This window comes from Lutra lutra, chromosome 16 (genome assembly GCF_902655055.1).
Source record: "Lutra lutra chromosome 16, mLutLut1.2, whole genome shotgun sequence".
Taxonomy (NCBI): domain Eukaryota; kingdom Metazoa; phylum Chordata; class Mammalia; order Carnivora; family Mustelidae; genus Lutra; species Lutra lutra.
Genome location: NC_062293.1, coordinates 26,086,779 through 26,112,419, shown reverse-complemented (window position 1 = coordinate 26,112,419; position 25,641 = coordinate 26,086,779). Strand labels below are relative to the sequence as shown.

At 39.7% G+C, this 25,641-nt stretch overlaps 1 protein-coding gene across 11 annotated transcripts; it reads right to left on the bottom strand.

Moving 5' to 3' along the window:
• Nucleotides 1-383: 383 nt before the first annotated feature.
• LUC7L3 (LUC7 like 3 pre-mRNA splicing factor) lies at nucleotides 384-25,548 on the bottom strand. Of its 11 annotated transcripts, XM_047706766.1 has the most exons (13): nucleotides 25,296-25,548; nucleotides 16,757-16,823; nucleotides 13,678-13,717; nucleotides 12,743-12,887; nucleotides 11,684-11,758; nucleotides 10,391-10,495; nucleotides 8,433-8,594; nucleotides 7,754-8,037; nucleotides 6,108-6,268; nucleotides 2,486-2,626; nucleotides 2,275-2,380; nucleotides 1,752-1,817; nucleotides 384-917 (listed from the first exon to the last, which is right to left on the bottom strand). In XM_047706766.1, the coding sequence occupies exons 1-12, from the start codon at nucleotides 25,392-25,394 to the stop codon at nucleotides 1,793-1,795; spliced, it is 1,410 nt and encodes a 469-aa protein (XP_047562722.1). In that variant the 5' UTR covers nucleotides 25,395-25,548; the 3' UTR covers nucleotides 384-917; nucleotides 1,752-1,792. The 11 variants fall into 11 exon arrangements, 10 of the variants coding, with proteins under 10 accessions (XP_047562722.1, XP_047562721.1, XP_047562720.1 ...); XR_007123325.1 differs by having other exon boundaries at nucleotides 1,752-2,380; XM_047706765.1 differs by having other exon boundaries at nucleotides 384-1,817.
• Between the last annotated feature and the right edge of the window lie 93 nt (nucleotides 25,549-25,641).

The following is a 25,641-nucleotide window of genomic DNA, read 5'->3' as shown; positions in this document are numbered from 1 at the left end:
TATAATCTGACAAGACCAGGTTAAAAGAAATCTTGATACAGGATTTAAAACAAAGACAAAAACTAGTTAGAAGCTCCTGAATGCTCTTCTACGTCATTATTTCAGAGCTAGAGGAGGATCGTGTTCATCAGAAGGATATTTTGAATTTTCTACTAGTAAAGGAATCTCAGGGATGTAAAAATATATTCTAGTTCACTGTACATCTTTGCTATTAAAAGCAGAATCCAAATTTATTCATAACCACCCAAAATTGAAGCACCATTATTTAAAACATTTAAACTGCGAAAATTCTATAAAAATTAGTCTTAAACAGAACAATCAGATAAAACTGTACACCAACACCTCTAGTAACAGTGCACCTCATATTTAAAACAAGGGACTAGTTCAGAGTCAATAGCTTTATTAGAAAAAGATTAATACTAAAACTTTTCAATGACAGAGACAATCAAATTTGTAACAGAAAGTCAGAGATACTTTATTTTCACTTCTAAATCCAAAGGCTAGATAATAGCAGAGTTGTAAAAATGGAATCCCACTTAGTCTGATTCACACAAATACTAACGTTTAATCCTGTTTTCAAAGTCCAAGAATGAAAACTTGCAATTAAACACTGAGCAAGCCACATGTTTAGGTAATATTTCTTAAAAAGTCTTAAAGAAAAAAAATATGATACAGGACCTAAGTTTTCAGTGGCATATATATACTATCAACACATGTTTCTGAAATCTGGTAAGGTCACATCAGTCCTGAATTAATTTTTAATAAAAAAACAAAACAAAACAAAACAAAACAAAAAAACAACTAACTGAGCTTTATACTTTTTCTATGCCACTATAGTTTTCTTTCACCTCATTTTAATGTCGATCTTCACTTTATGCTGTTTTCAGTTTTCTTCCAAAAATCTTCGAACAGTAGTCCTACAATGCAAAATTTGGGGGAAAATGATAATTAGGCAACATGTAAAAGGCAAATTTTTATGACTAAGTGTTGGCCCAGTCACTAACTGCTAATTAATATATGTATATGGAATGTTTGTATTCTTTTTAATTCTCAAGGCATCAGTGTGGACTTAAAAGCCTTTGCCTGTGTATGCTTCCCTATATGTGGGTGGCTCACACACGGAACACTATATGGCTGTCCTAGAGGAAGAAAGCCATCGACAAACCAACTAATTGGTACTCCCTTTCACGTACTGATTTTATCCCAAGCCACTAGACTAGCCCAAAGAATGAATAGTTTATAGGTTTTAAGAACTCATAAAACCTAACTTTTAATCGTTCTTTAAAAACCCAAATTCACTCTATACGATTCATCAGTTCTTTGTGTTTCAGAGATTGAAGGTGTCTGTCCTTGCTACTCACTGCTGCTTTATATGTTATCAGCCAGTGACTACGCCTACGTACCTATGGCTGACTGCAAATGCTCCTACACCGTAGGAAATATTAAACACATACCTCTTAAAGACTTGAGAATTGCATTGAATGTAACAAGGCGAATAATATGAAGTGTTTATTGTATTTAAAATTCTTTAAAGATATCTAATTCTGGGCACCACTGCATCCCTACATACAGTTGAAAAAAAATTCCATTCTGTTAACATTTGATTTTTAAGTTTTCACGCAATACACAAAAAACCCCTCTGTGCTTCTTGTAAAGAACAAAAAAGATACACAACAGTTAAGCGTAAAGATCACAGGCAATAGCATTCAAACATGGATGTGGGTAGAGAAAGGAGTACCTGGCATGAGTACCTGCTTAGTTTGACTGAATCCTTGATTTTTAATTTGGCTTTTCATGGGCCGCTCACAACACCAACGCTGTGTGAGGTATGGTAGTCAGCTGCAATAATTCATAAACCCTACACTTCCATCAATCCAATGCTACTGGCTCTCGAGTTACAGAACAAACTGCATTAGAATGCAAGGCAATAAAGCAAAAAACTAGAAACATCCTTGACAAAGAAATACTAGCAGTTTAATTAAAACAAAGTCGTCCAACATGTGCCTCCGAAATATTTAAGTTTTTAAAGCATATGTCTCTGCCAATGTATCAACACAAGATGGACTTAATACCAAAAAGAAAAAAAAAAAAAAAAACAGTTCAACCTTTTTATTAAAAAAAAGAAAAAAAAAAGAAATGACAGCAAAATCCCTAAAAAAAGGATAATTAACTTTTCAATGGCGACTATATTACAAACGTGGGCAATAATTTCCAAAGAGGCACACTAATGGGGGCACGAGTCTGCTACAAAATAGCTGAGACAAAACAATGTACCTCAAAATGTTTTGCAGGACTACACTGTCTTTTCCTTCAGAAGATGCTTTTGTATGTCTTCTTACTCGGCTTAGCTCCATCTTCATCTGTGCATACTTACGCTGCACTGTCAAACAGTAACAAAAAGCCCTAATCAAAGTGAGAAACAATACACTTACCTCTGTCTGATCTGAGGTCTTATCAGATCAGTTTTAATTGGACTGAGTGTCACCTTCAGATTTAATGTCTTCACTGGTCCCATTGACCTCATTCTTAGTATCACTTTCCTTTGATTCAGTGTTTGTGTCTTCACTCTGTTTTTCTCGACTACTGGACTTCACACTACTTTTTTTATCATCAGATCCCCTCTTTTCTGCCATAAAAGAAGACATTGATCGTGGATTTTAAAGTAAAATACAATACATACATGACATTTTGAAAAGTGAAACAACTGAGAGATGAAAAAACAATTATTTCCCACAGACTGCAAGTAACACAGTTTGGTGAAATCTACTAAAGGGATAAAATTTGTCATTTATGAGGGAGGGGGAGGGCCGTACTGGGAATCAGGAGAAAGCAAACAGTAAAACAGTAGCCAGTTCCCTCCAACTGCTGAGAAGCTACTAAGTACGGGCAACTTCAAATCACTGCAGGCTCTAAGACTCAAGTCTGATTTTGAGGAAGAAACATCAGAAAGCAATGGGAAAGGTAGGAAGGTAATACACAAAAAAACCTGTGTTCACATGAAGTAAATTATGCAGGTAAAAAGTAAAAGCAGTAACTGCAAAAGATGAAAAAAAGGTGAACACTTAATAGGCATGTTTCTCCAGCTATAGCTTTTTTAATGCAAAAGCTTCCCCACGCAGGTACATATCTGAGTACCTACAATGAACAAGCCCAGTGAAAGAAAGCAGATTTCGGATCTCAGATCTCAAACCAAGTACTGAACTTTGGTGCTTTGCTAAGAAAATATATATGCCATCTCAAGAGCTGTTTCTCCAAAAGGAGAAAATTAAAATTCAACTCAACTACGCATAAAAAATGGAAAAAGTAAATCTCAACCTTTTCTCCTACTGTTTTCCCTGGAATGGTAAAACTCAGACTAGGGGCAGAGAGTGGTAAAGGGACCAAGTGTATTCTAGCTTTTTTAGTTCCAAGTATTGCCTAACAAAAGATTTCTACAGAAAATGTTAATGCAAACTACAAACTCTGGGGAAAAATTATTTTTCCCCGTAAAACTACATTAAGAATAACTAGTCTAGCAGAGTGGTTCATAAGACAGACGTTTTAAGAGAAACACAACCCTCTACAGATTCTGGACAAAGTTAAGACACAACAGCAAGTGGAAGAGGGATGGTAATGAAAACAAAACATGGCAGTGGCAGGGGCACTCATTCAAATGGAGGAACTGAAGACTGTATGTGAAGGAGCATATTCAGTCCATAAGACTTGCAAAATGCACGCAAGCAACGTCCGAGTAGCTGACTGCAGGGCTTGCGCCAGGTCTGTCCGTCGACTTATGAGAACTGGGCCAGTACAGTGCGCTCTAACTGACCTTGTGGGAAAGTCCTCCCTTTGTGCCTTATGGGCTTCGCCGGTGCACAGGTAGCTTCAATGAAGAAGAGTCGTCTTGTTGCCCCGCAGAGGACTAATAGTCAGTCCAATAATCTTATCTTCTGTCCTATGTAAATATGGTAGATCTTAATAGTCCTAAGGACATCCACAAAGCGTGGAGGATTTCAGGGCTATGGATTAAAAAAGGAAACTCTCTTGACAAAGAGAGAAACCTAAATGGGCTGGTGTTAAGAACTACACGTCCTTCCACTGTGGAGCCAAATTATTTCCACGGTAGCATGTGGCGCAGTAAACTCCTTACTCGCGCCATTATCAAATGCTATTCCTGCTCAGAGTTCAGGCCTTCAGTCACCTACATACCTAGGACTGCCTGAATGGCTACGTGGCATTTTCAAAAGCCAATAAATCATTTCACTTCTAAAAGAGATCCCTAAGCTTAAGAAAAATCTGTAATGCATTCCCCATCTTTCAAGATGGGACTGATGCAGAGCTTTATCCAAAAACGAATCTTCTCTCCTTCCTCCATACTTCACTAGGAAAATCCTGTTTGTCCATAATCCAAACACAATGCAGCTTATTTACTTAAGCAAAAGCTTTATTAAATTCTATGATGTCATTATCACAATTAGGATTTTTTTTTAATAGTTAAGCAATTCAGGACATCTTTTTGCTCTACCCAGAAATTACACAAACATGTCGTGTTTTTATAGTCAGGCCATTGTTCACTGTTGATCCCAGACAGTTAGGAAGGCTAGCTAGCTTTTATCCCCAAGAACCAATCCAACTGGGTGCCTGGACGGCTCAGTGGGTTAAAGCATCTGCCTTCGGCTCAGGTCATGGTCTCAGGGTCCTGAGACTGTGTTGGACTGAGTCCAACTATTTTAAGTGACGTGAAGTATGATATAGCAAAGAACTTTAATTCTTAAAGAGAAGTGATTAATTTGATCTCTGACATCCATTATCTGGCTCTTGAGATTGGACCCATGCCCAAAAAGATACATTCCACAAAAAGTCTTACAAAAAAGGTTGGGTGAAAGCTTAAAGCTAATGCAAAATCAGGTTACAATACTTTGTAGCAACTGCCTGTTGAATCACAAAAGTAATTTCTGAACTTAAGCTTGCGACAGTAAATTTAAAAAACTGTCCTTATTTCCTACTTTTTAACATTTGCTCCATGTTGTAGGAAAAAAACAATGTATGTGAATTTTTTTAGAAGAAAAGGTACACCTATTTGAGGAAAAATGAAAGCCTAAGACTAAAAAAAAATGTCCACTGTTTGCGCTGCTAGTTCTCTAACTCAGTCTAACAAAAACCCATGTCCGGCCCCCAGAAAACCCCCCAAAAAACCAAATACCACAGAATAGTTCCAAAAAAGAAATGAAGAAATGAATGTCACACAGAAGTCCAGTTTAATCAACTCAAACACAGCAGCACACATGTCGGGTGATCAAACATGGACACAGATGGGCAGAACAGGATCGAACAAGCAGAGCCAAGAAAACGAGAAATAGGCCCTTGCTCTCATTCCCAAAACCCATGCAAAGCAGAACGGCCCAGTCAATACAAAATGAAAGACGCTCAAAGAATCTAAAGAAAATACAGAAAGGAGACCCTGATGATTTAAAAGAATTATCTTTCAATGAAGACTAAGCTAAAAGATGAAAATAGCCACGTGAAAACATGCCAAAGACAAAATTAAAAAGTCCATTAATAGTGCTGTGAATGTGCGTTCCAGCCACTGGAACACCACCAAAAACCAAAGGGAAAAGTACAAAGGAAAATGCATGTTGTTTCAATAGAAAACATGGTTAAATTAAGACAAGGTAAGGTATTCAACTTCCACAAACTTAGAACTTCATTACACAGGTAAATGAAGGCTGCACACGAGGACCAATGCAACACAACACACTGACTCTGCAAGATATACTATGGAACACACAGCAGATAAAAAGTTGCCAATAAATAAGCTAATAAATTCTACAGCCTAATAACCCTGAAAGGTAATGCAATACTTGGAAGAATCGAGATGACAAACCTTTAGATGAACAACTGAAGGATGTGTTTTTAACATGTTCTAAGAAAACACCAGGTCAATTGCCTTTCTCACAAACCAGACAAGGGGAAAATACTGCCCCCATCTCCTACTGAATGATGCTGGAGGTAAGTAAAAAAAGAACAGAGCTTAAAATGGAACTCTGCCTATGTCCAAAGAAATGTGAGGGGGAGAAGAGACTGAAAATAGTCTCCAATTAATGAATCAAATTCTCACATAAACTAACCTTTCTCCTTGGATTTTCTATCTTGTTCTCTGTCCCGACTTTTGCTCCTGTGCTTATAGGACTTTCGATCCCGGCTTTTTGATCTTCTTCGATCCCGACTACGAGATCTATGCTTTCTTTCTGATCTATCATGGCTTCTGCTTCTTCGTCGATCTCTACTTCTTCACAGTGGAAAACAAAAAGGAAAGCAACTTCAGCCGACATTACAATGAGAAAAAACCTTGCAAAGATTATACACTGTTCAATAATTAACAAGTTAAGTAAAACTTACCCTTAAAAGGCAAATGAGCAGAATCCATTACTAATACAGTAGAAAACTAAAACTACAGTTGAAAACTTAAGAATTGGAAACTACTGAAAATCTAACTTCGGGGTGCCTGGGTGGCTCAGTCATTAAGCGTCTGCCTTCAGCTCAGGTCATGATCCCAGAGTCCTGGGATCGAGCCCCCCGTATCAGGCTCCCTGCTCGGTGGGAAGCCTGCTTCTTCCTCTCCCAGTCCCCCTGCTTGTGTTCCCTCTCTCCCTTTGTCTCTCTGTCAAATAAATGAATAAAAATCTTAAAAATTTTTTTAAGAAAAAAAAATCTAACTTCAAATTTTCAAATAGTGCTAAGATAATCACCATCATGCCTTTTTTTTTGAGGATGGGTGAGCAAAAACAGGGTTGGGGGGCGGTGGGTGTTATGCAGGCTCCACACCCAGCATAGAACCCACTGCAGGGCTCAATCTCATGACCCTGAGCTCATGACCTGAGCTGAAATCAAGATTCGGATGCTTAACCGACTGAGCCATTCATGTGCCCCATCACCACATTCTTTAAGACTCTTCAATCCCAACTCTAAAACAGTAAAAGGGGGGGGTGGGGAGGCACGCCTGGGTGGCTCAGTGGGTTAAGGCTCTGCCTTTGGCTCAGGTCATGAGCTCAGGGTCCTGGATCAAGCCCTGCATCGGGCTCTCTGTTCAGCGGAGCCTGCTTCCCCCCTCCCTCTGCCAGCTGCTCTGCCTACTTGTGATCGCTGTCAAATAAATAAATAAACAAACAAACAAACAAACAAACCATAAAATGGATTTCATTTTTCACATTTTTAAAGAATTGGTTATAGAGGCACCTGGATGGCTCAGTGGGTTAAAGCCTCTGCCTTCGGCTTAAGTCATGATCTCAGGGTCCTGTGATGGAGCCCCACATCAGGCTCTCTGCTCAGCAGGGAGCCTGCTTCCCCACCCCCCACCCCACTCTGCCTGCCTCTCTGCCTACTTGTGGTCTCTGTGTGTCAAATAAATAAAATCTTAAAAAAAAAAAAAAAAAAGAATTGGTTATAAAGCACTTTAGTTCTTATGTTCTGTGTGATGTCATCCAAAGCAAAAGTAGGTAATTTTACCAAAATAACTTATAATTTAAATGTCTTCTTAGATCAGTGAGAAGAGATGCGCTTAAAGAGACCATATGATAACATGGACTTCCTAGAAGAGTGCATCAAACCTCCTTAGACTGGTGGGAAATAGCAAAAAGGTTGCCTTGAAGGTGGCCTGCTCACTGATTCCTCTCATAATCCATCCTAGTGCCGGACAATACTTAAGGACTAGCAACTGCTACTGCATACTGCACACTCGCTACGTGCAAGGCGCCGTCTCGTGTGTTCCACGTACCTGCTTCGCCTTCTTTCTCTACTTCGTGATCTTTTGTGGTCCCGAGACCTGCTGCATCTTCGGTCTGAGGTCCGGCTTGAATGCCGACTTCGTGAACGACTTCTCTTTCTTCTTTCTCTGTCTCTAGCCCTTTCTTTCTCTCTTTCTTCCTCTTCTCTCCGTCTTTTCCTTTCTCTTTCTTCTCTTTCTCTCTCCCGTTCTTTTTCTCTTTCTTCCCGTTCTTGCTTCTCCTTTTTTAAACGCTCATCACGATCAGGTTCTTCAGTTCTTTTTCTTAACTTTTCCTAAAACAAATCAAGTTTGATTTTTATAGAACTATACTCTTAAAGACACTATCAAACAATGGTTACTGAATGCAAAGCATGTGTAGATCAATGTATGAAACTTCATGCCCTGAAAGAAAAATGCAGAAATTCCAAAACCATGTCTGTATGTAAGATACTGTTACTTGGCTAAGACCTCAGGGATCGTTTTCTCCCAAATTCCTGGCACAAAAAACGTGAAGAAAATAAAGCCCTATCTGATGAATAGCAAAATTTTATAGGGATTATCATACTTTCAAATAACACAAACAAGCAAAGTATCAACAAGAGGCTTATGTGTCTATGTGATCAATTTCTGGCCATACTAAAATGAGAGTATTAGCTGTGGCTAAAGCGCACGCTTGCAAAAAGCTTACTTTTAATTCTTCTACAGTAGCTTTAATTTTGGCATAGCCCATGTGCTGCTTTCCCATCAAATGGTCATCTACTCGGGACTGGGCATCTCCTACTATCAAAAAGGCTCCACACACTTCACAAACTTCCATTTGTTTTTCTTGGGCAGCAAAACTTTCAATTGTCTGAAATGATAAATCAGTTATTTTAAGAGTATTTGAGAAAAAGAAGAAACAAAATCCAACAAAGTACTTACAATCTAAAATAGTTTTCAAATTTTGTGAATTTCCCCAAAGCCCTAAGAAGTAACTGGTAAACTTTTAGAGCAGGGAAACAAAGGCAACAGCAAGAAATTTTCCATATCCCAAGGATGGACTGAGATCCCATCACTCAACTATAACCAATGAAATGCGCACACCACCTTGAAAAATGTTAACTACCTTTCAGAAAGCTGCCTATTCTAGTCCCAATTCATTCCTTAGTTTCAACAGGTTAAAGGTGTGGCCTCCACATTAAAAATATTTTTCAAGGCGTGCCTAGCTAGCGAGTCAGTAGAGCATGTAACTCTTGATCTCAGTTGTGAATTCAAGCCTAAAATGGGAACAGAACTTACTTTAAAAAAATTCTGTCTGGGGAACCTGGGTGGCTCAATCAGTTAAGCATCTGCCTTTGGCTCAGGCCATGATCCCAGGGTCCTGGAACTGAACCCCACATCAGGCTCCCTGCTCAGCGGGAAGCCTGCTTCTCCCTCTCCCACCCCCCAACCCCCGCTTGTGCTCCCTCTCTTAGTGTCTCTGTCAATAAATAAATAAAATCTATAAAAAAAATTTTTTTTGGTTTAACCCTAAAATGCTTAAGAGAACAGAACTTACTGAGCATAATCTGTATATATCCTATTCGATATCTGGGAACCAATGGCCAATTACATTCTACCATCAATATCCAAAACGTGAGGGAGTGCCTGGGTGGCTCAGTGGGTTAAAGCCTCTGCCTTCGGCTCAGGTCACAATCCCAGAGTCCTGGGATCAAGCCCCGAATCAGGCTCTCTGCTCACCAGGGAGCCTGCTTCTCCCTCTCCCCTCTCTCTGCCTGCCTACTTGTAATCTCTGTCAAATAAATAAAAATAAAAATATTTTTTTAAAAAATCCAAAACCTGAGTATCACATTCTCTAATTAATACAAAAAAGTAGAAGAGTATACCAATTTTGAGCTAAGGTAAGTATGTATGGGTTAATTTATCATAATAAGAAAGTTAAGGGGCGCCTGGGTGGCTCAGTCAGTCGTGTCTAACTTTTGATTTCCATGATCTCAGGGTCATGGGATTGAGCCACAAGCTGGGCTCCCCACTCCAAGGTATCTGCTTCTCTCCCTCTTTCCCCACTTACACCCATGGTCTCTCTCTAAAAATAAATAAATCTAGGGGCACCTGGGTAGACTCAGTGTCTACCTTCGGCTCAGGTCATGATCCCAGGGTCCTAAGAGAGCCCCATGTTGAGCTCCCTGCTCAGCAGGGAATCTGCTTCTCCCTCTCCTCCTCTCTCCACTCGTGTTCTCTCTCCCTCTCAAATAATAAAACTTTAAAAAAATAAGAAAGGAAGAGAGAAAGGAGAAAGAGAGAGAGAGAAAGAAAGACGAACTGACCGACCCAGGCCCCAGTGAAAACTCATGATCTAAGGCATGGGTTGGCATGCAGCAGCTAGAAGCTTGTTTTTGTAAATAAAGTTTTATTGGAACACAGCCACATCCTTTTGTTTATGCATTATCCAAAGCTGCTTTCGTAATATAAAGGCAGAGCTTGGTATCGGCCAGGGGACCTTGTGGCCTACAAACCTTAAGTATTTACTGTGTATCCTTTAAGATACAGTTTGCAGACTCTTGATTTAGGACATTAGAAAACTATTCACTACAATTCTCAACTAGGAATAGGTCCTAGTATTCACAGTGAACAGCCTGGATAAATCAAAATGAGGTTGCTACTCACCGAGGTTGTGGACCTAAGCAATTCCCTCTCTTCTTTTAGCTGTTCAACTAACTTCATCATCCCCTGGGCTTCTTCTACTTTTCCTTCAGATCCTAATTCTTCAATCTAAGGCGGATTAAAAAAAAAAAAAAGAAGGCAAAGCAGTCAAGACTCCTTTTTAACCAAACCATTCTTCTGTTCTTCCCCAAGCTTCATTACCATTTCATGGTTGTTTTGGGTCTTTTGGTTTTGTTTATTGGACTCCTTGGATTAAATTTACCCTTTTGATTTTTTTACAACATTAATAGAGTAGATCTCACATGCAATGAACTGCATATTTTTAAGGTTTAAAATCTGAGGAAGTTTTGACAACCATGAAACTAACACCCTCATCTAGATAACACAGCTATTACCCCAAATTTCCTTCGTAGTACCTCCGCCCAGATCATGGATCTGCTGTCCCTACAGATCAGTTTACATTTTCTAGAATTGTACAGAGATCAGTTTACATTTTCTAGGACTCTATATAAATGGAATTATGTACTTATTTTAGTCTGGCTTCTTTCATTCAGCCTAATTATCTTAAGATTCGCCCACAGTGTTCCATGTTGTTGATTCATTTTATTACTGAGCAGTACTCTACTGCACGGACACATCACAGCATTTACCCATTCACTTAACTGATAGATGTTTGAGCTGGTTCCAGTTTAGGGATTTTGCCAATTACGAACAAAGCCGTTATGAACACTGGTAATACAACTCTGTAAACATATGCTTTTGTTTCTCTTGGGTCACTATCTAGGACTGGAGAGACTCGTGGTGGATCTTTTTTTAACTTTTTAAGAAACCTACGGTATGCCTGGGTGGCTCAGTGCGTTAAGCCTCTGCCTTCAGCTCAGGTCATGATCTCAGGGGCCTGGGATCAAGCCCTACATCAGGCTCCCTGCAGGGAGCCTGCTTCCCCCCTCTCTCTCTGCCTACTTGTGATTTCTGTCAAATAAATAAATAAAATCTTAATTAAAAAAAAAAGAAGAAAGAAACCTACAATTTTCCAAAGTGGTTATACCATTTTACATTCCACCAGCAGTGTAGGTTAGTTCCAGTTTGCCCACATCGTCATTAACACCTGGTATGTAGTCTGTTTAATTGTAGCCATTCTCACAGACATACAATAAATATCTCATTGTGGTTTTAACTTGTGTTTCCCTAATGACTAATGACTTTGAGCACCTTTACATATACATATTTGCCACCTTTTATCTTTGGTTAAGTGTCTATGCCAAATACTTTGTTATTAATGTACACAACTCTTACCTGCTGTAGGAGTACATCAATTTTATCTGTCAGAACCTGAATTTTTTCTTCATTTTTGCCTGTTGGGCCAGCCGCCTATTAAGAGATAACAAACTGTATTATCAGTGGGGCCCGGGGGAGGCTCAGTGGGTGGGGCCTCTGCCTTCGGCTCAGGTCATGACCCTGGGGTCCTGTCATACCCCCTATTGGGCTCTCTGCTCGGTGGGGGGCCTGCTTCCCCCTCCCCCTCTGCCTGCCTCTCTGCCTACTTGCGATCTATCAAATAAATTAAATAAATAAATAAAATGTATTATCAGTAAGTAAAAAATATTCAAGCTCTCACATACCATACATAGTATCTGTATTTAACAGTTAAAATATTGAGTCACAAGAATAATTACCTTCAATTACTGCTACTCAATTACATATTTTGTCAGTTATGGATAATGAGAAAAATCTTAACGAGTAGCAAAATGATTATTATTAATAAAGACTGAAAAAGGGGCGCCTAGGTGGTTCAGTGGGTTAAAGCCTCTGCCTTTGGCTCAGGTCATGATCCCAGAGTCCTGGGATCGAGCCCCGCATTGGGCTCTCTGCTAGGCGGGGAGCCTGCTTCCTCCTCTCTCTCTGCCTGCCTCCTCTCTCTCTGCCTGCCTCTCTGCCTACTTGTGATCTCTGTCAAATAAATAAATAAAATCTTTAAAAAAAAAAAAAACTTAATAAAGACTGAAAAAAATGAATGCCCTTTAAGTTTATATCATTCTAAAAGAATACAAATTAGAGGTGCCTGGGTGGCTCAGTGGGTTGAGCCTCTGCCTTCAGCTCAGGTGATGATCTCGGGGTCCTGGGATCAAGCCCTGCATCGGGCTCTCTGCTCGGCGGGAAGCCTGCATATCCCCCTCTCTCTCTGCTTGCCTCTCTGCCTATTTGTGATCTCTGTCTGTCAAATAAATAAAATCTTAATTTAAAAAAAAAGAATACAAATTAATGAACTTGACCACAAGTTTCAATACTAGGGAGGTCTGTGGGTGTCAAGAGTAAGGACACTTAACAAAGACTACAAATTAACTTCATACGCACCCCAGAGGACTGCTGGTTTTGAGATAATGCCAAACGAGCATGGCCTCGTCTAATTCTACGTTCTACTTCCGCAAGTAAGCTCTGTAGGTATCGCAGAAAATCTCTCTCATAGCCAACCTTCATAAAACGAGAACTCTTCTCATACCTGGTTAAGGATAAAAATTAATAAGCATTATTTTCTTTCCAAATCTTTATCTGTTACAACTCACATATTCTATCTTAACTAATCTTATAAACTGTTGCATTTACTCTGAAGAGTAAACCCATATGTAAGAAGTCAATTTCTAGGGGCACCTGGGTGGCTCAGTGGTTAAGCATCTGTCTTCAGCTCAGGTCATGATCCCAGGGTCCGAGGATCAAGCCCCACCCACGTCAGGCTCCCTGCTCTGTGGAAAGCCTGCTTCTCCCCTTCCCACTCCCCCTGCTTGTGCTCCCTCTCCTGCTGTGTTTCTATCAAATAAATAAATAAAATCTTAAAAAAAGAAAGAAAGAAAAAGTCATTTTCTAGTCTCTCATCCTGGTGAAGAGAAGACAAGTACTTAGCATCATGTCTGGTTAAGAGCATGGACTTTACAATAAGGCAAAGCTAGGTGCTTCAACACCAGTTCTATCACAATACTGGATCTGTGACCCTGGCCCCAGGACAAGTCTCATTTATAAAATCAGGACTATAAGGGGAAAAAAAAAAACAAAAAACAAAAAACTAACATGATACAGAAAAAAGCTTAGGATACAGTAGTACTTAAGCGTAAAATATGCAATCATAAGGTAGCTAATCATATCATTTTTGAAGCTATGACTTTCTACCATCCCAACTAATGAACAGAACCTCGGCAAGACATTCATTTTATACCAATTTCAATACTTCTTCAATCCTTGTCCCCTAAACCAAAGAATGATGAAGAAGGGAGAAATGACCAAAAAAGATAACTTACTGTTTTCGAAGGTTTTCATCGTGAATTTTTTCACATGGACCTGAAAAAAAAGATGAGAAATATGAATGTATAAATTATTGGTGATGTTAACCAACTTTTCTCTTGCCAAAACTAAAGGAAGTTCTTAAAAAAAAAGGAAAACAAGACCGATTTCATCACAAAATAGTCTGTACACACCTAAACTGAGCCTAATGTATCACAAAGTAATGTGCCCAAGTAAACACATGAAAATTATTCTCCTTAATCTTCAAGATCAGTATAAAAGAGAGCAACTATACGGTAAGGAAAGAGAAGAAAAAAGAAGAGGAAGTTGAAGAAAAGAGAAATTGTATCCTCTGCCACCCAGTGAAACTGTGAGGAGGGTGAACCACTCATCTTTTACTAATCTGGGGTGTCTGCAAATGAAGCCAGATAGTACAAGAATGCTTAAGGACCTACTCCTTCCTAACTCCAGAAGGCAACCAATTTCAACCATGTCACCTATGCCTTCTGGAATTTATTTCCATATTTCTAAACTATTTTGCTTTTTCTTAATTTATCTTAGACATCAAAATTTTAGGTCAAAAAATTTTTAAGTTAAATAAAAACTTTACATTTTGACTATGCAAGTACTGTTACCCACTGAGCCAAACAAAAGGGGCATTATGATGACTTAAGATATGCTTCACATTTCTGTTGAAATTCTTTTCATTTGTTTAGATTTCTGTATTTCTGAACCCTTCTCAAACACTTTAAGTCAGCTACAGAAATTCTCTCAAGATTCCAAATCTATCAGATAATCAGCTTCAGTTTTGCCCCTGAGCTTTCTTTCTGCTTCAATCTAGGCTACTGGTTTTCTAAGCTCACTAATTACGGTTGTCACCCTGAGGTTCTTTTTCTGTCTGTATTGAATGCAGTTTACTGGATCTCTTGTTTTTCTCCTTGGTTTTATACCCATGTGTTGGTAGCATTTCCAGAGAAAAGAATCATGGGAGATAAATTTTTTGAGATCTTACATGTCTGAAAATGTCTTTTTTCTCTCTCATACTTTGGAGTTTGGTTATAAAGCTAACCTAGGAAAATTATTTTTTCACGCAGAATCCTGAAGGTTTATATCCCAAAGTCTTCAAGCTTCTGGTGGTGTTACTGACAAATCTGAGGCCATTCTGATTCATAATCCTGTGTGTCCCTGCCCCACTCCCACCATTCTGAAACTTCAGTGGTTTTTGAATGGTGCCTTTGAATGGATCTTTTTTCATCCAGTGTGCTGTGAGCATTTGAAGGACCCACTCAATCTACAGACTACCGCCCTTCAGTATTGCAAAATCTTTAATTTCCTCCCTTCTGCTTTCTCTAGAACTCCTAATTAGTGTTGTACTGATGTAATTTTTTCAAATTTTAATCTTTTCTGTTTGATCACCCAACATTCCAGCAAATTTCCTTGATTTTATTCTCAAACCTTTACACTGATTTTTATTTCACATTTCTTCAGTCCTAATTTCCAAGAGCTCTTTTTGGTTTTTCGAAAGTTCCCTTTTTATACAGCATCCTATTCCTTATATCCGCTTTTATTTCTCTGAGGATACTAAATTTAGTTAAGACTTTTAGTATTTTAGGGCACCGGGCTGGCTCAGTCGATAGAACATGCAACTCCTGATCTCAGGGTTATGAGTTCCCCTATTGGGTATAAAGCTTACTTAAAACAACAACAAAGTATCTTTTCTTCTGCTTTCCCCATTATCTCTAATTCCACTAAACTCCCCCAGCCCCAGTTGGTTTCATTAATCTGTTGTGTTGAAGGTTTTCTTCGTGTCTAACTGGTATTCCTTGGCTGGCAAACACTTCCAAAATCTAACTGGCAGTTGGTATGCACAGGCAGGGTTCGCCAACTAATGGGCTTCACCACAGGAAAATCAGGCAGCAAAATTCTTTTAGGAGATTCCCAAGGGTCAGTACCTTAGATCATTTCTCTGGAACTGTTCACTTTCTCTAAAGAATCCTCTTCTCTTCTGCCTGGGGAAAAACATCTGGCTGTATCCTTCTAGGAACAGGGCAGAGGAAGGGAATGGGAAAACCCCACTATTAAGAATATAGACTTAATTCTCTTAATAAGTCTCATTTTTACTCATTACTGCCCTGTGCTGTGTCTGGAATCCCAACAGCTAGATTCATCCAGCCCTAATGTGCTTCTAAGGCTCTAGGGCAAGCACTGTGCTTCAAATAATTAACTTCTCTTTTGTTTCTAGAATGATACTAATTACGTATCATCCTTGGGAGAAGAACGTCACTGGTTTTTGTTTCATTTTGCATTCTGTGGTTCAAATGGAACTACAGTCTTACAGGTCCAATTTCTCCAGAAAAGAACCCCCTAGTGTCTCCTGGTGGGAGAAAGAAAATCACGAGATGCACAGGTTTTAAGAGTCCCTCCAGGGACACATGGCAATGTCTTTTTAGTTGAAGACGTTTTAGCTGTCACAGTTGAGGGGTGCCACCGGCATCTAGTGGGTAGAGGCCAGGACTACTACTAAACATTCTACAATGCACAGGATACCCCCTAAAACAAAAATATCCAGGTCAAAATATCAAAATATCTCACAGGTGAGAGACCCTAACTAGACTAATCTTTCATTTTTAGCCCATGACTCAACTCTGCTATGATACCTGGTGCCTCCAAATGCTGAACCTGTCCAGGGTTCTGCTGATCAAACACTTCCTTTTAATATACCATTCTGCAGGCTTTTAGGGTAGAGGTTGTTCTGCTCTGTTGAGTTTGCTGCTACTCTTCCATCCACTTGTCATCTTCCAAAAATTCGATGATATCGCTAATTGTTATCTCCTCTTCTGTTTACACCTTTTTTGTTTTTAAATTTTCATTTTAGTGGAGGGTTTTGGGAGGGAGTAGAAATAGACATGTATGTTCACTTAAGCCACCATGTTTAACTACAATGGCATTTATTAAAATACGTTCAAAAATCTAAGCCAAGAAAAAAATTATTTTATCAACAAACCTTATTTAAGAGAAAACTTTTTGGAATTTATAAAGTACCAGTTTTTATTTTAAATCATAATTTGATAAAAGCTACAAAGAAAATTCACTTACCTAGATCAGAACGAGTGTTTGTGAACAATTCCGCAGGACAAAAACCACAGAGATAATATTTACAAACCTAGTGAAGAAAAACAAAGGTACTTAACTTTTAAAAATTGTTCAGCTTTAAAACTGTATTGGAAAAGGGTGCCAAACTACTATTTTTTTATTTCTTAACCTTTATCTTTCAGCCAAATAAGAACAATTTTTTGTTGTTGTTAAACCACATTAGTTAAATTAATGACTTTCCAACTCCCAAAGTTCAGTAAAAAATGCAGGCAGGACACAGGCACCAGTATTTCCTACTATCTACTTTTAATCGCCACTCTCCCCACATAGCAACAATATGGGAAAGAGAACCAGAAGAACAAATTTTACTATTGTGCATCTTTTTTGTTTTTAATAGAATTTCTATTTATCGGGGCGCCTGGGTGGCTCAGTGGGTTAAGCCGCTGCCTTCGGCTCAGGTCATGATCCCAGGTCCTGGGTTCGAGCCCCACATCGGGCTTTCTGCTCAGCAGGGAGCCTGCTTCCTCCTCTCTCTCTGCCTGCCTCTCTGCTTACTTGTGATTTCTCTCTGTCAAATAAATAAATAAAATCTTTAAAAAAAAAAAAAAGAATTTCTATTTATCATCATAACTAATAAAACATAAGACTACTGTTCTTTCTTTAAACCGAGTCAATCTCTATGATCCTCAAAAAAGGCTCATCATTAAAACAAAGTAAGGGCGCCTAGCTGGCTCCGTCTGTAGAACATGCAACTCTTGATTCTCAGGGTTGTGAGTTCCAATCCCATATTGGCTGCAGACGTTACTTAAAGAAAAATAAAATAAAATCTTTAAAAAAAACAAGAGGGACGCATGGGTGCCAGGCTCAGTTGTTAGGCGTCTGCCTTTGACTTAGGTCATGAGTCCAGGGTCCTGGGATCAAGCCCTACATGGGTTCTTGCTCAGCAGGAGGCCTGTTTCTCCCCCCACACACTCTTCCTGCTTGTGGATAAAATCTTAAAAAGATAAAATATAAAAAAATAAAAAATAAAATAAAATAACAAAAAGAGCAAACACCTCCATGGTCCCTCTCCTGACTCTAAAATATAAGCCAATACAAACTTTTTCTAGGAAGGAAATCATATAATTCTTTTGGAATTCATGTAATTCTTAAAATTATCAGTATAGTACTTATTGAAGCTTAGTTTTAATAATATTTTTCACTGAAATCAAACTGACCAGATCTGAGTTTGCACTTTACAATATAATGTAGTGGTTTTTCTGGAACACTTATGATTACTACTAGCTACAAGATTTGTCATAAACTGATACTTGTTTTTTAAAACTAAAATACTTTTGATTTCCCACAGCTATGTAGTTTTAATATAAAACCTAAGCCTTATTCATACAAATAAGACTTTCTAAAAAAAAAAAAAAAAAAACCAGCAGATTCTTAGGGGCACCTGGCTGACTCAGTTGGTAGAGCATGGGACTCCTTATTTCAGGACCAAGAGTTCAAGCCCCACGTTAAAAAAAAATGGACAAACGTAGATTCTAACTGGTCAAAACTTCAAATGTACTATATCAGTTTTTAAATGAAATATAATTTCAAAAAAAATTGAAATGAACACACTCTCAAATCTAGTAAGTACCACATGTGATTTTAATTTAAAGTGGCCCTTAGGGGAGGCCTGGGTGGCTCAGTCAGTTAAGCATCTGCCTTGGACTCAGGTCATGATCTCAGGGTCCTGGGATGGAGTCCTGAATGGGGCTCCCTGCTCAGCGGGGAGCCAGTTTCTCCCTCTCCCTCTGCCCCTCCCCCTTGCTCATTCTCTCTCTAGTAAATAAAAAATAATTTAAATAAATAATAAATATACATAGAGAGTGGCACTTATGGGCACCTGGTTGGCTCAGTCCGCGGAGCATGCAACTGTTTCTTGATCTTGCAGTGGTGAATTTGAGTCTTATACTGGGTGTAGTGATTAAATGAAAAATTTTTTTTAAAGATTTTTATTTATTTATTTGACAGGCAAAGATTGCAAGTAGGCAGAGAGGAAGGGAAGCAGGCTCCCTGCTGAGCAGAGAGCCCGATCCCGAGATCATGACCTGAGCCAGATCAAGACCTGAGCCGAAGGCAGAGGCTTAATCCATTGAGCCACCCAGGCGCCCCTGATTAAATGAATTTTTAAAATAACCTTAAAAAATAAAGTGGCATTTAATTTTAAGTGACATTTTAATTTTAAAAGGTAGAAAACGGGGGCGCCTGGGTGGCCCAGTGGGTTAAGCCTCTGCCTTCAGCTCAGGTCATGATCCCAGGGTCCTGAGATCGAGCCCCACATCTGGCTCTCTGCTCAGCGGGGAGCCTGCTTCCTCCTCTCTCTCTCTCTCTGCCTGCCTCTCTGCCTACTTGTGATCTCTGTCAAATAAATAAATAAAATCTTAAAAAAAAAAAAAAAGAAGAAGAAGAAGAAGAAGACCACAGTCTAATAGAAGTCAAGAACAAAAACCAAGAGTGTTAGAATACACATCCAACACTAGATATAGAAGTGATTTTAGTCAGGAATGCCAGGTCATCACAGGTGATGAAGCTTGAACTGCTTCTTAAATTCAGAACTAGAAAGACTGCAAGACATTCTAGGCATAAGGAAAACATGTGAAAAAGACCTAACCCAGTATGAAATGGCCAAGTGTAAAACAGGTATGCTTGGAGAGACAACACAGCGCAGAGTTTTAATCTTGGCTGACACCCACTGTGAACTACAGACTTTAACTGCCTTAGTTTCTGTGTATGGGGAAAAAAAAAAAAAGACAATATTTCACAGTGAGATTTTTTTTTTTTTTAAGATTTTATTTATTTGTCAGAGAGAGAGGGAGAGAGAGCAAGCACAGGCAGACAGAATGGCAGGCAGAGGCAGAGGGAGAAGCAGGCTCCTGCTGAGCAAGGAGCCCGATGTGGGACTCGATCCCAGGACGCCGGAACCATGACCTGAGCCGAAGGCAGCTGCTTAACCAACTGAGCCACCCAGGTGTCCCTCACAGTGAGATTTTAACACAAATTATGTTTGTTACACTGGGAGAGAGGGGAAAATTTGTCTGATTTTTACACTACTATTCAAGCTACTTTTTAAAAAATGGTTTTAGTCAGTATACACACCAAGTAAGACATGACTGCCCATGGGCTAAACATGTGCTTCTTAAAATTTAGTCCAATCACCCCATTTGAGGTAAGGGAGAACAAATGACCTGCCCTAAAGATATCTAGCTATTTACAGAATCCAGATTAGAACCCCCCTTAATCAATCTGGATCTATATCCCCTTTCCACTCTTCAACTCTCCTTAAAATACTACTGTAACACAATGGCACATCAAAATATTACTCTACCCATTGAACTCTAGCTATTTAGACTGCTTCTTTAACTCTCCCCAGGGACTAAGGATCTTTTAAACTGTCTTTTAGGGGCGCCTGGGTGGCTCTGCCCTCTGCCTACCTCTCTGCCTACTTGTGATCTGTCAAATAAATATATAAAATCTTTAAAAAAAAAAAAAACAAACACTACTGTCTTTTACTCAGCAAGTCTTCACGAAATAGCCATCATGGAGTTAATAGTCTGATAACCAAAGGTGGGAGGGGCAGATACCTAGGGAGTGCGGTAGGGCCCGTATTCTTGAGATTTATCCTCTTGATAAATCTAAGGCAACGCTACTGACAAGAGTTCCATCTCAACAGCATCCTTTAGTGAATCCACTACCAGTGAAGAGAAAGCAGAAATACAATCAACCTTAGAAATCTGACTCAAGGGGCGCCTGGGTGGCTCAGTGGGTTAAAGCGTCTGCCTTCGGCTCAGGTTGTGATCTCAGGGTCCTGGGATCGAGCCCTGCATCCGGCTCTCTGCTCACCAAGAAGCCTACTAACCGCCCCCCCCCCCCCGCCTGCCTCTCTGCCTACTTGTGATCTGTCAAATAAATAAAATCTTAAAAAAAAAAAAAAAAAAAAAAAAAAAAAAGAACACGGGCTCCAGCTATAATAATGTTCACAATTTTTCAGGCCTAAGATTTTTTCCAGCCCCTGGTAACTAACATCTGTCTTCTCTCCCACTCCCTGAGGCCAATTCCTATTAATCCTTCAGGTCCCAGTATTGAAGGGCCACTTGAAGAGGCCTTTCCCAAGTACCCCAGTCTAGCTTATTAGATGTCCCTCTCATGTGCTCTTTTCTAGACCCTACACATGTCCTACTATGGCACGTACCAAATTATGTTACAAAAGCATGTTTAGTCCTTACATTTGCCACCAGACTAATGGTTCTCTCAGGCCAAGTGCCATATCCATACTGTTACAGTGCTACATGTTTGTTGAATAAATGAATACATGAAATTCCCCCAAGTTACAAATAAGAAATAATGAGAAAACTGGGGCACCTGGATGGTGCAGTCAGTTACACAGCTGACTCTTGGTTTCCACTCAGGTGGTGATCTTAGGGTCATGAGATGGAGCCCAGTGCTGTGCTCAGCATGGGGTCTGCTTTAAGACTGTCCCTGTCCCCAAAATAAATAAATCTTTTTTTAAAAAGGAGAGAGAAAACATGAGAAAATTAAGCATATTTCATAAAACAAAGAAGCACTATTACTAAAACTACTTTCTCCCCTTGTGAAGAAATCAACTCTAATGATACATTTTTCCTAAAGCGATCAAATAAATATTATAAAAATACCTTAATATTTTCAAAGTGATAGTAATATTGTGGTTATGCCTTCTTGAGGTTCTATTTTAAAGATACATAATAATGTACTTAAAGCTTAAATGATAGAACTGCTTCAAAATAAAGAAAAGGATAGGGAATACAGAAACAATAACACTGGCAACGTTTTGATAACGTTCCATTAGGTGTGGGTACATAGAGAATTCATTCTACTTCTGTATATATTTTGGGAAGAAGAAGGAAACAGCAGTTATCTACACATACAAACAAACACACAGATTGCTGCTTGGAGAAGCCCAACACTTACCAGTACTACGGAGTAGGACCAGAAATGCCTACATTTCTGTCACAAAGAACATTTGGGTGACTCTAAACACTATCCAATAAAATACCTAGATTAGATGTCATGCACTATAATTACTAATTTTTGTTTCCCAAGTTTTACTTGTAAAGTATGGACAGAGCTTTAACTTTTCTTTTCCAAACAGCTTTCAGGGTCAGTGAAAATACCTGTTAACATTCTGAAGATTTTAGAAAAGAACATTTAGTTCAATTCCCTTCATAAATTATTAAACCGTCACTGAACAGTTGGCATACTTGGATTTGATAAATTATGAAAGAAATCCCATTTTGGATATTATTAGAATCAGTTAAATAATCTCATTTCTGGGTTCCGATCTACATGTAAAAACCTCAATTTGAACTATAAAATTCCTGTTATATAATATAAAAGATAATGAAAACTCTAGACCAAACTTTAAAATCTCCCACAAAAAAGTTTAAAGAACAGGGGGCACCTGCGTGGCTTAGTTAGTTAAGCATCAGGCTGTTGACGTTAGCACAGGCCATGCTCTTAGGGTTCTGAGATGGAGTTCTGTGCTGTGTTCAATGCCGGCCTCTGCGCTGGGAGTGGAAAGATTTTCTCTGTCAGCCCCTCCCCTTCTCTTAACTAAATAAATTGGGGGAGGGGGGATCCCCCACAATCTAAATTATTCAGATAAGGAGACGGCATTTCATGCCTTCTCTAGCAAAGAGTGGAATCTCCCCATGTGGACACTAACTGAAGGTGCTCATGCTAGGCAGTTAAAAATCAGATGCTTTCCTTATTACTGTTGTTTAGAATTAATGGGGTAGAGCAAACAAACTGCTTAATGCGAAATACTAACTTCAAGAAATTGTAAAATATTAATAGGCGAGGCAGTAGGATATATGAATGAATCCTTGGGATGGTATTAAAACTAATCTGACTTTAGCTGAAAACTACTTTCTCTCACCTCAAGATAACAATCTACAAAAGTTGGAAATGCTGTAAAACCCCAGTGCAGCACTTTCCAAGATTCACCAGGGATAGTGATTACATAAAAACCATTACAAACAAAGGAAAGGTCAGTAATTTACATCACTGGTGCATACTTCACTTAAAAATGAGCTTCAAGGGCTATGAGCTAACAATTAAAAACCCAAGAGTAATGAGGTGGGTCAGAAAGCTACAGTTCACAAGTTTTAGAATGTGTAAGAGGCCATTTAAAGAAAACCCAGATTTCTGGGGCCGTCCCACAGGTCTACAGATTGGAATCTCTTCAGGCAAAGAAGAGAAATCTGCATGTAAAACAAATCCCACAGGTTGGTCAAATACAGACAACCAAGAACTACCATTACCAGTATGGTAAAGTTTCCATTTCAATTGTTAAACAAAAGGACTCCACCCTGCTGAAATAGCTTTTCCCATCCAGTGCAAAGGTAGCAAAGAAAAATTTCCACATAGAACAGGAATGTAAAAATATTTGAAACATCAGGTTCAATGATCCTGAAACCTTTACAGTATATGTTGGGGTTGTCCATTTTTTCCCAGGATTTTACCACTACTAACCAACAGCCTAAGAATATGCAAATAACCCGGAAGTGATGTCACGAGCTTCCACAGCTTTATTTTACCCTGGAGTAATTCAGTCTTATTTAGAAGAGGCCATGTGCTTTGTTCCAGGTCAACATCAACCTTCTCCCTGAACCCCAGCAGACATGAATCTGAAATAGCAGTAATCTGACTTTTTCAAATCCCTGGATTGGGAATGAAGTAAATCTGTCATTCAGGCATAAAGAATCTTGGTGACAGCGCCGAGATTTAAAATCAATGAGAAACACCTTAAGCCAAAGATTAGGGCTGAGATGACAGAAGACTTAAGCTGCAATTCCCAGAGCCCCACTGCCAACTATAAACCCACTGTATACAAAGCAATGTGGCAATTTAATAGTATCAGGAAAACAAAGTTTCTTCACAACATATGTTCAAAACCAAGGAGGCACAGATTTTAGACTGTTCCAGTTGATAAGCAGGCAGTCAAAAGCAATTTTCTTTTTAACCCCAAATGCTTTATGTCCAAAATGTCCTATCTGCACATCAACTAAATCATGTTCTTTGTTTTGCAAGACAAGATGGAAAGATCCCTAAGTAGTAAAAGAAAAACAGACTTCACAGTGACAAATGCCTAGACAAAAAGAGGATCAAAACAAGCAACAAAGTTACTCAGCTTCCTATTTAACAAACAGGGGAAAAACCCCCAATATCAGAAAAGAAAGAAAGGGGGGGGAAGGCTTTCAAAAAGCTTCCCCTCTCTTAAAGTCAACGACAAACTTGTGAATTTGACCCCACACAATAAATTCTACCATTACCCTTCATACTACTTTGCAATCAACCAACAACCCAATGCAGCTTAGGCACTTAAGATACTGAAAGGACTCATCTAGCACCGCTTATTTGCCTGAATTACAAAAGAGAAATTTTACTCTGACCAAAACCTACATTAAAAAACAAAACACAACTTTTTTAGAAGACCTACTGTCCAACTATACCTATTTTGATTAGTAACTGCCTTTAAATTACCACGTTGTTTGACTGCAACTGCAAGCTACGTATGATTCGAATCTACATCTCTTCTTCAGGTTAAGACCTAACATAAACCTAACACTGCCATGTTCAAAACACTTGGAATGCACGGGTATCTGCAGAGACGTCGGTCTGACAGAATTGTGGTGACTGAACAGGACTACAAAGATTAGGTTTAGTTTTGCCGCTTAACTTGCCAAGAGACCTTGGGTGGCCTCTCAAGTCTTATCTGTGAAACGAGGGTTATAGTTACCCTTTACTCATAAGGTAAAAAGGACCAAGTGAGTTTTGTTTCATTCAAATATAATTGTTTTATTAGTTTCCGGAGTACCAGATAATGATTCAACAATTCTACACGTTTCTCAGTGCTCATCAAGATACCTGTACTCTTATCAAAGGAGTCTTGTAGTGAAGAAAAAAACAGGACAACCATCTACAAGAAGAGCTAGCTTAACTAAAACGTGCGGCTATCAAACGGTATCTGTAAATCACCACGGGAAACCCTACCAAGTTATGACCTCTTGGAATTTTATTTCCTCACGTAAGCATCGAAATGGACCCTTTCTTGAAGTAATACAATGCCACGATTTTTATCACTAACCCTCCCCAGAAATTTCGGTCTAAATACGACGCTCAACCCAAATAACGGAAGAATTTGCCTTCTTCTCTACCTCATAATAAGGTTAAAAACTCCAGAGCCGCTAGATATAGTAAAATCTTTTCCCGCGTTTCCCTGCCTTTTTAAGGTGTTTTTCAATTCTGCCAAGGGCCCTCTCAGACTTCCACAATACTAAAACAACAACAAAAACAAATCATCCCTCATCCCCGGACCCCGGCGGGCTCCTCCCTCCCGCCACAGATCAGACACTCGACCCCGTGCGGCCCGCGTCCCAAATCGCGCCGACCGCCGGACGGGCCCCAGCCCGCGCCGCTCCCCTCCCCCACGGCGCCCGGGCACAGACCCAAGGCCCGCGGGACTTACGCTCTCGTGGTCCCACCGCACGTTGCTGCGCTTCTCGTCCGGGGCGAGGTTTCGGTCCCGGCCCATTAACTCATCCAACAATTGCGCGGCCGAAATCATGGTGCTTTTCTCGGGCGGCTGCTCCCACCTGCCCTGGCACCCGCCAAAAAAAAACGCCGGCGACACAGTCGCCAACCCCTTTGGCCCTCTCGCAGGCCGAAAAGCCTCCTCTAAAGAGGAGCCGATAAGACAAAATGGCCGCCGCGCGGGCGCCTTCCCAGCATGCCGTGCGCGCGCGTGCGCCCGCGGGGACACGCCCAGATCTGGGAGGTGAGGACGGGTCCGCTTCCACCGCCCCGGGGGCGGG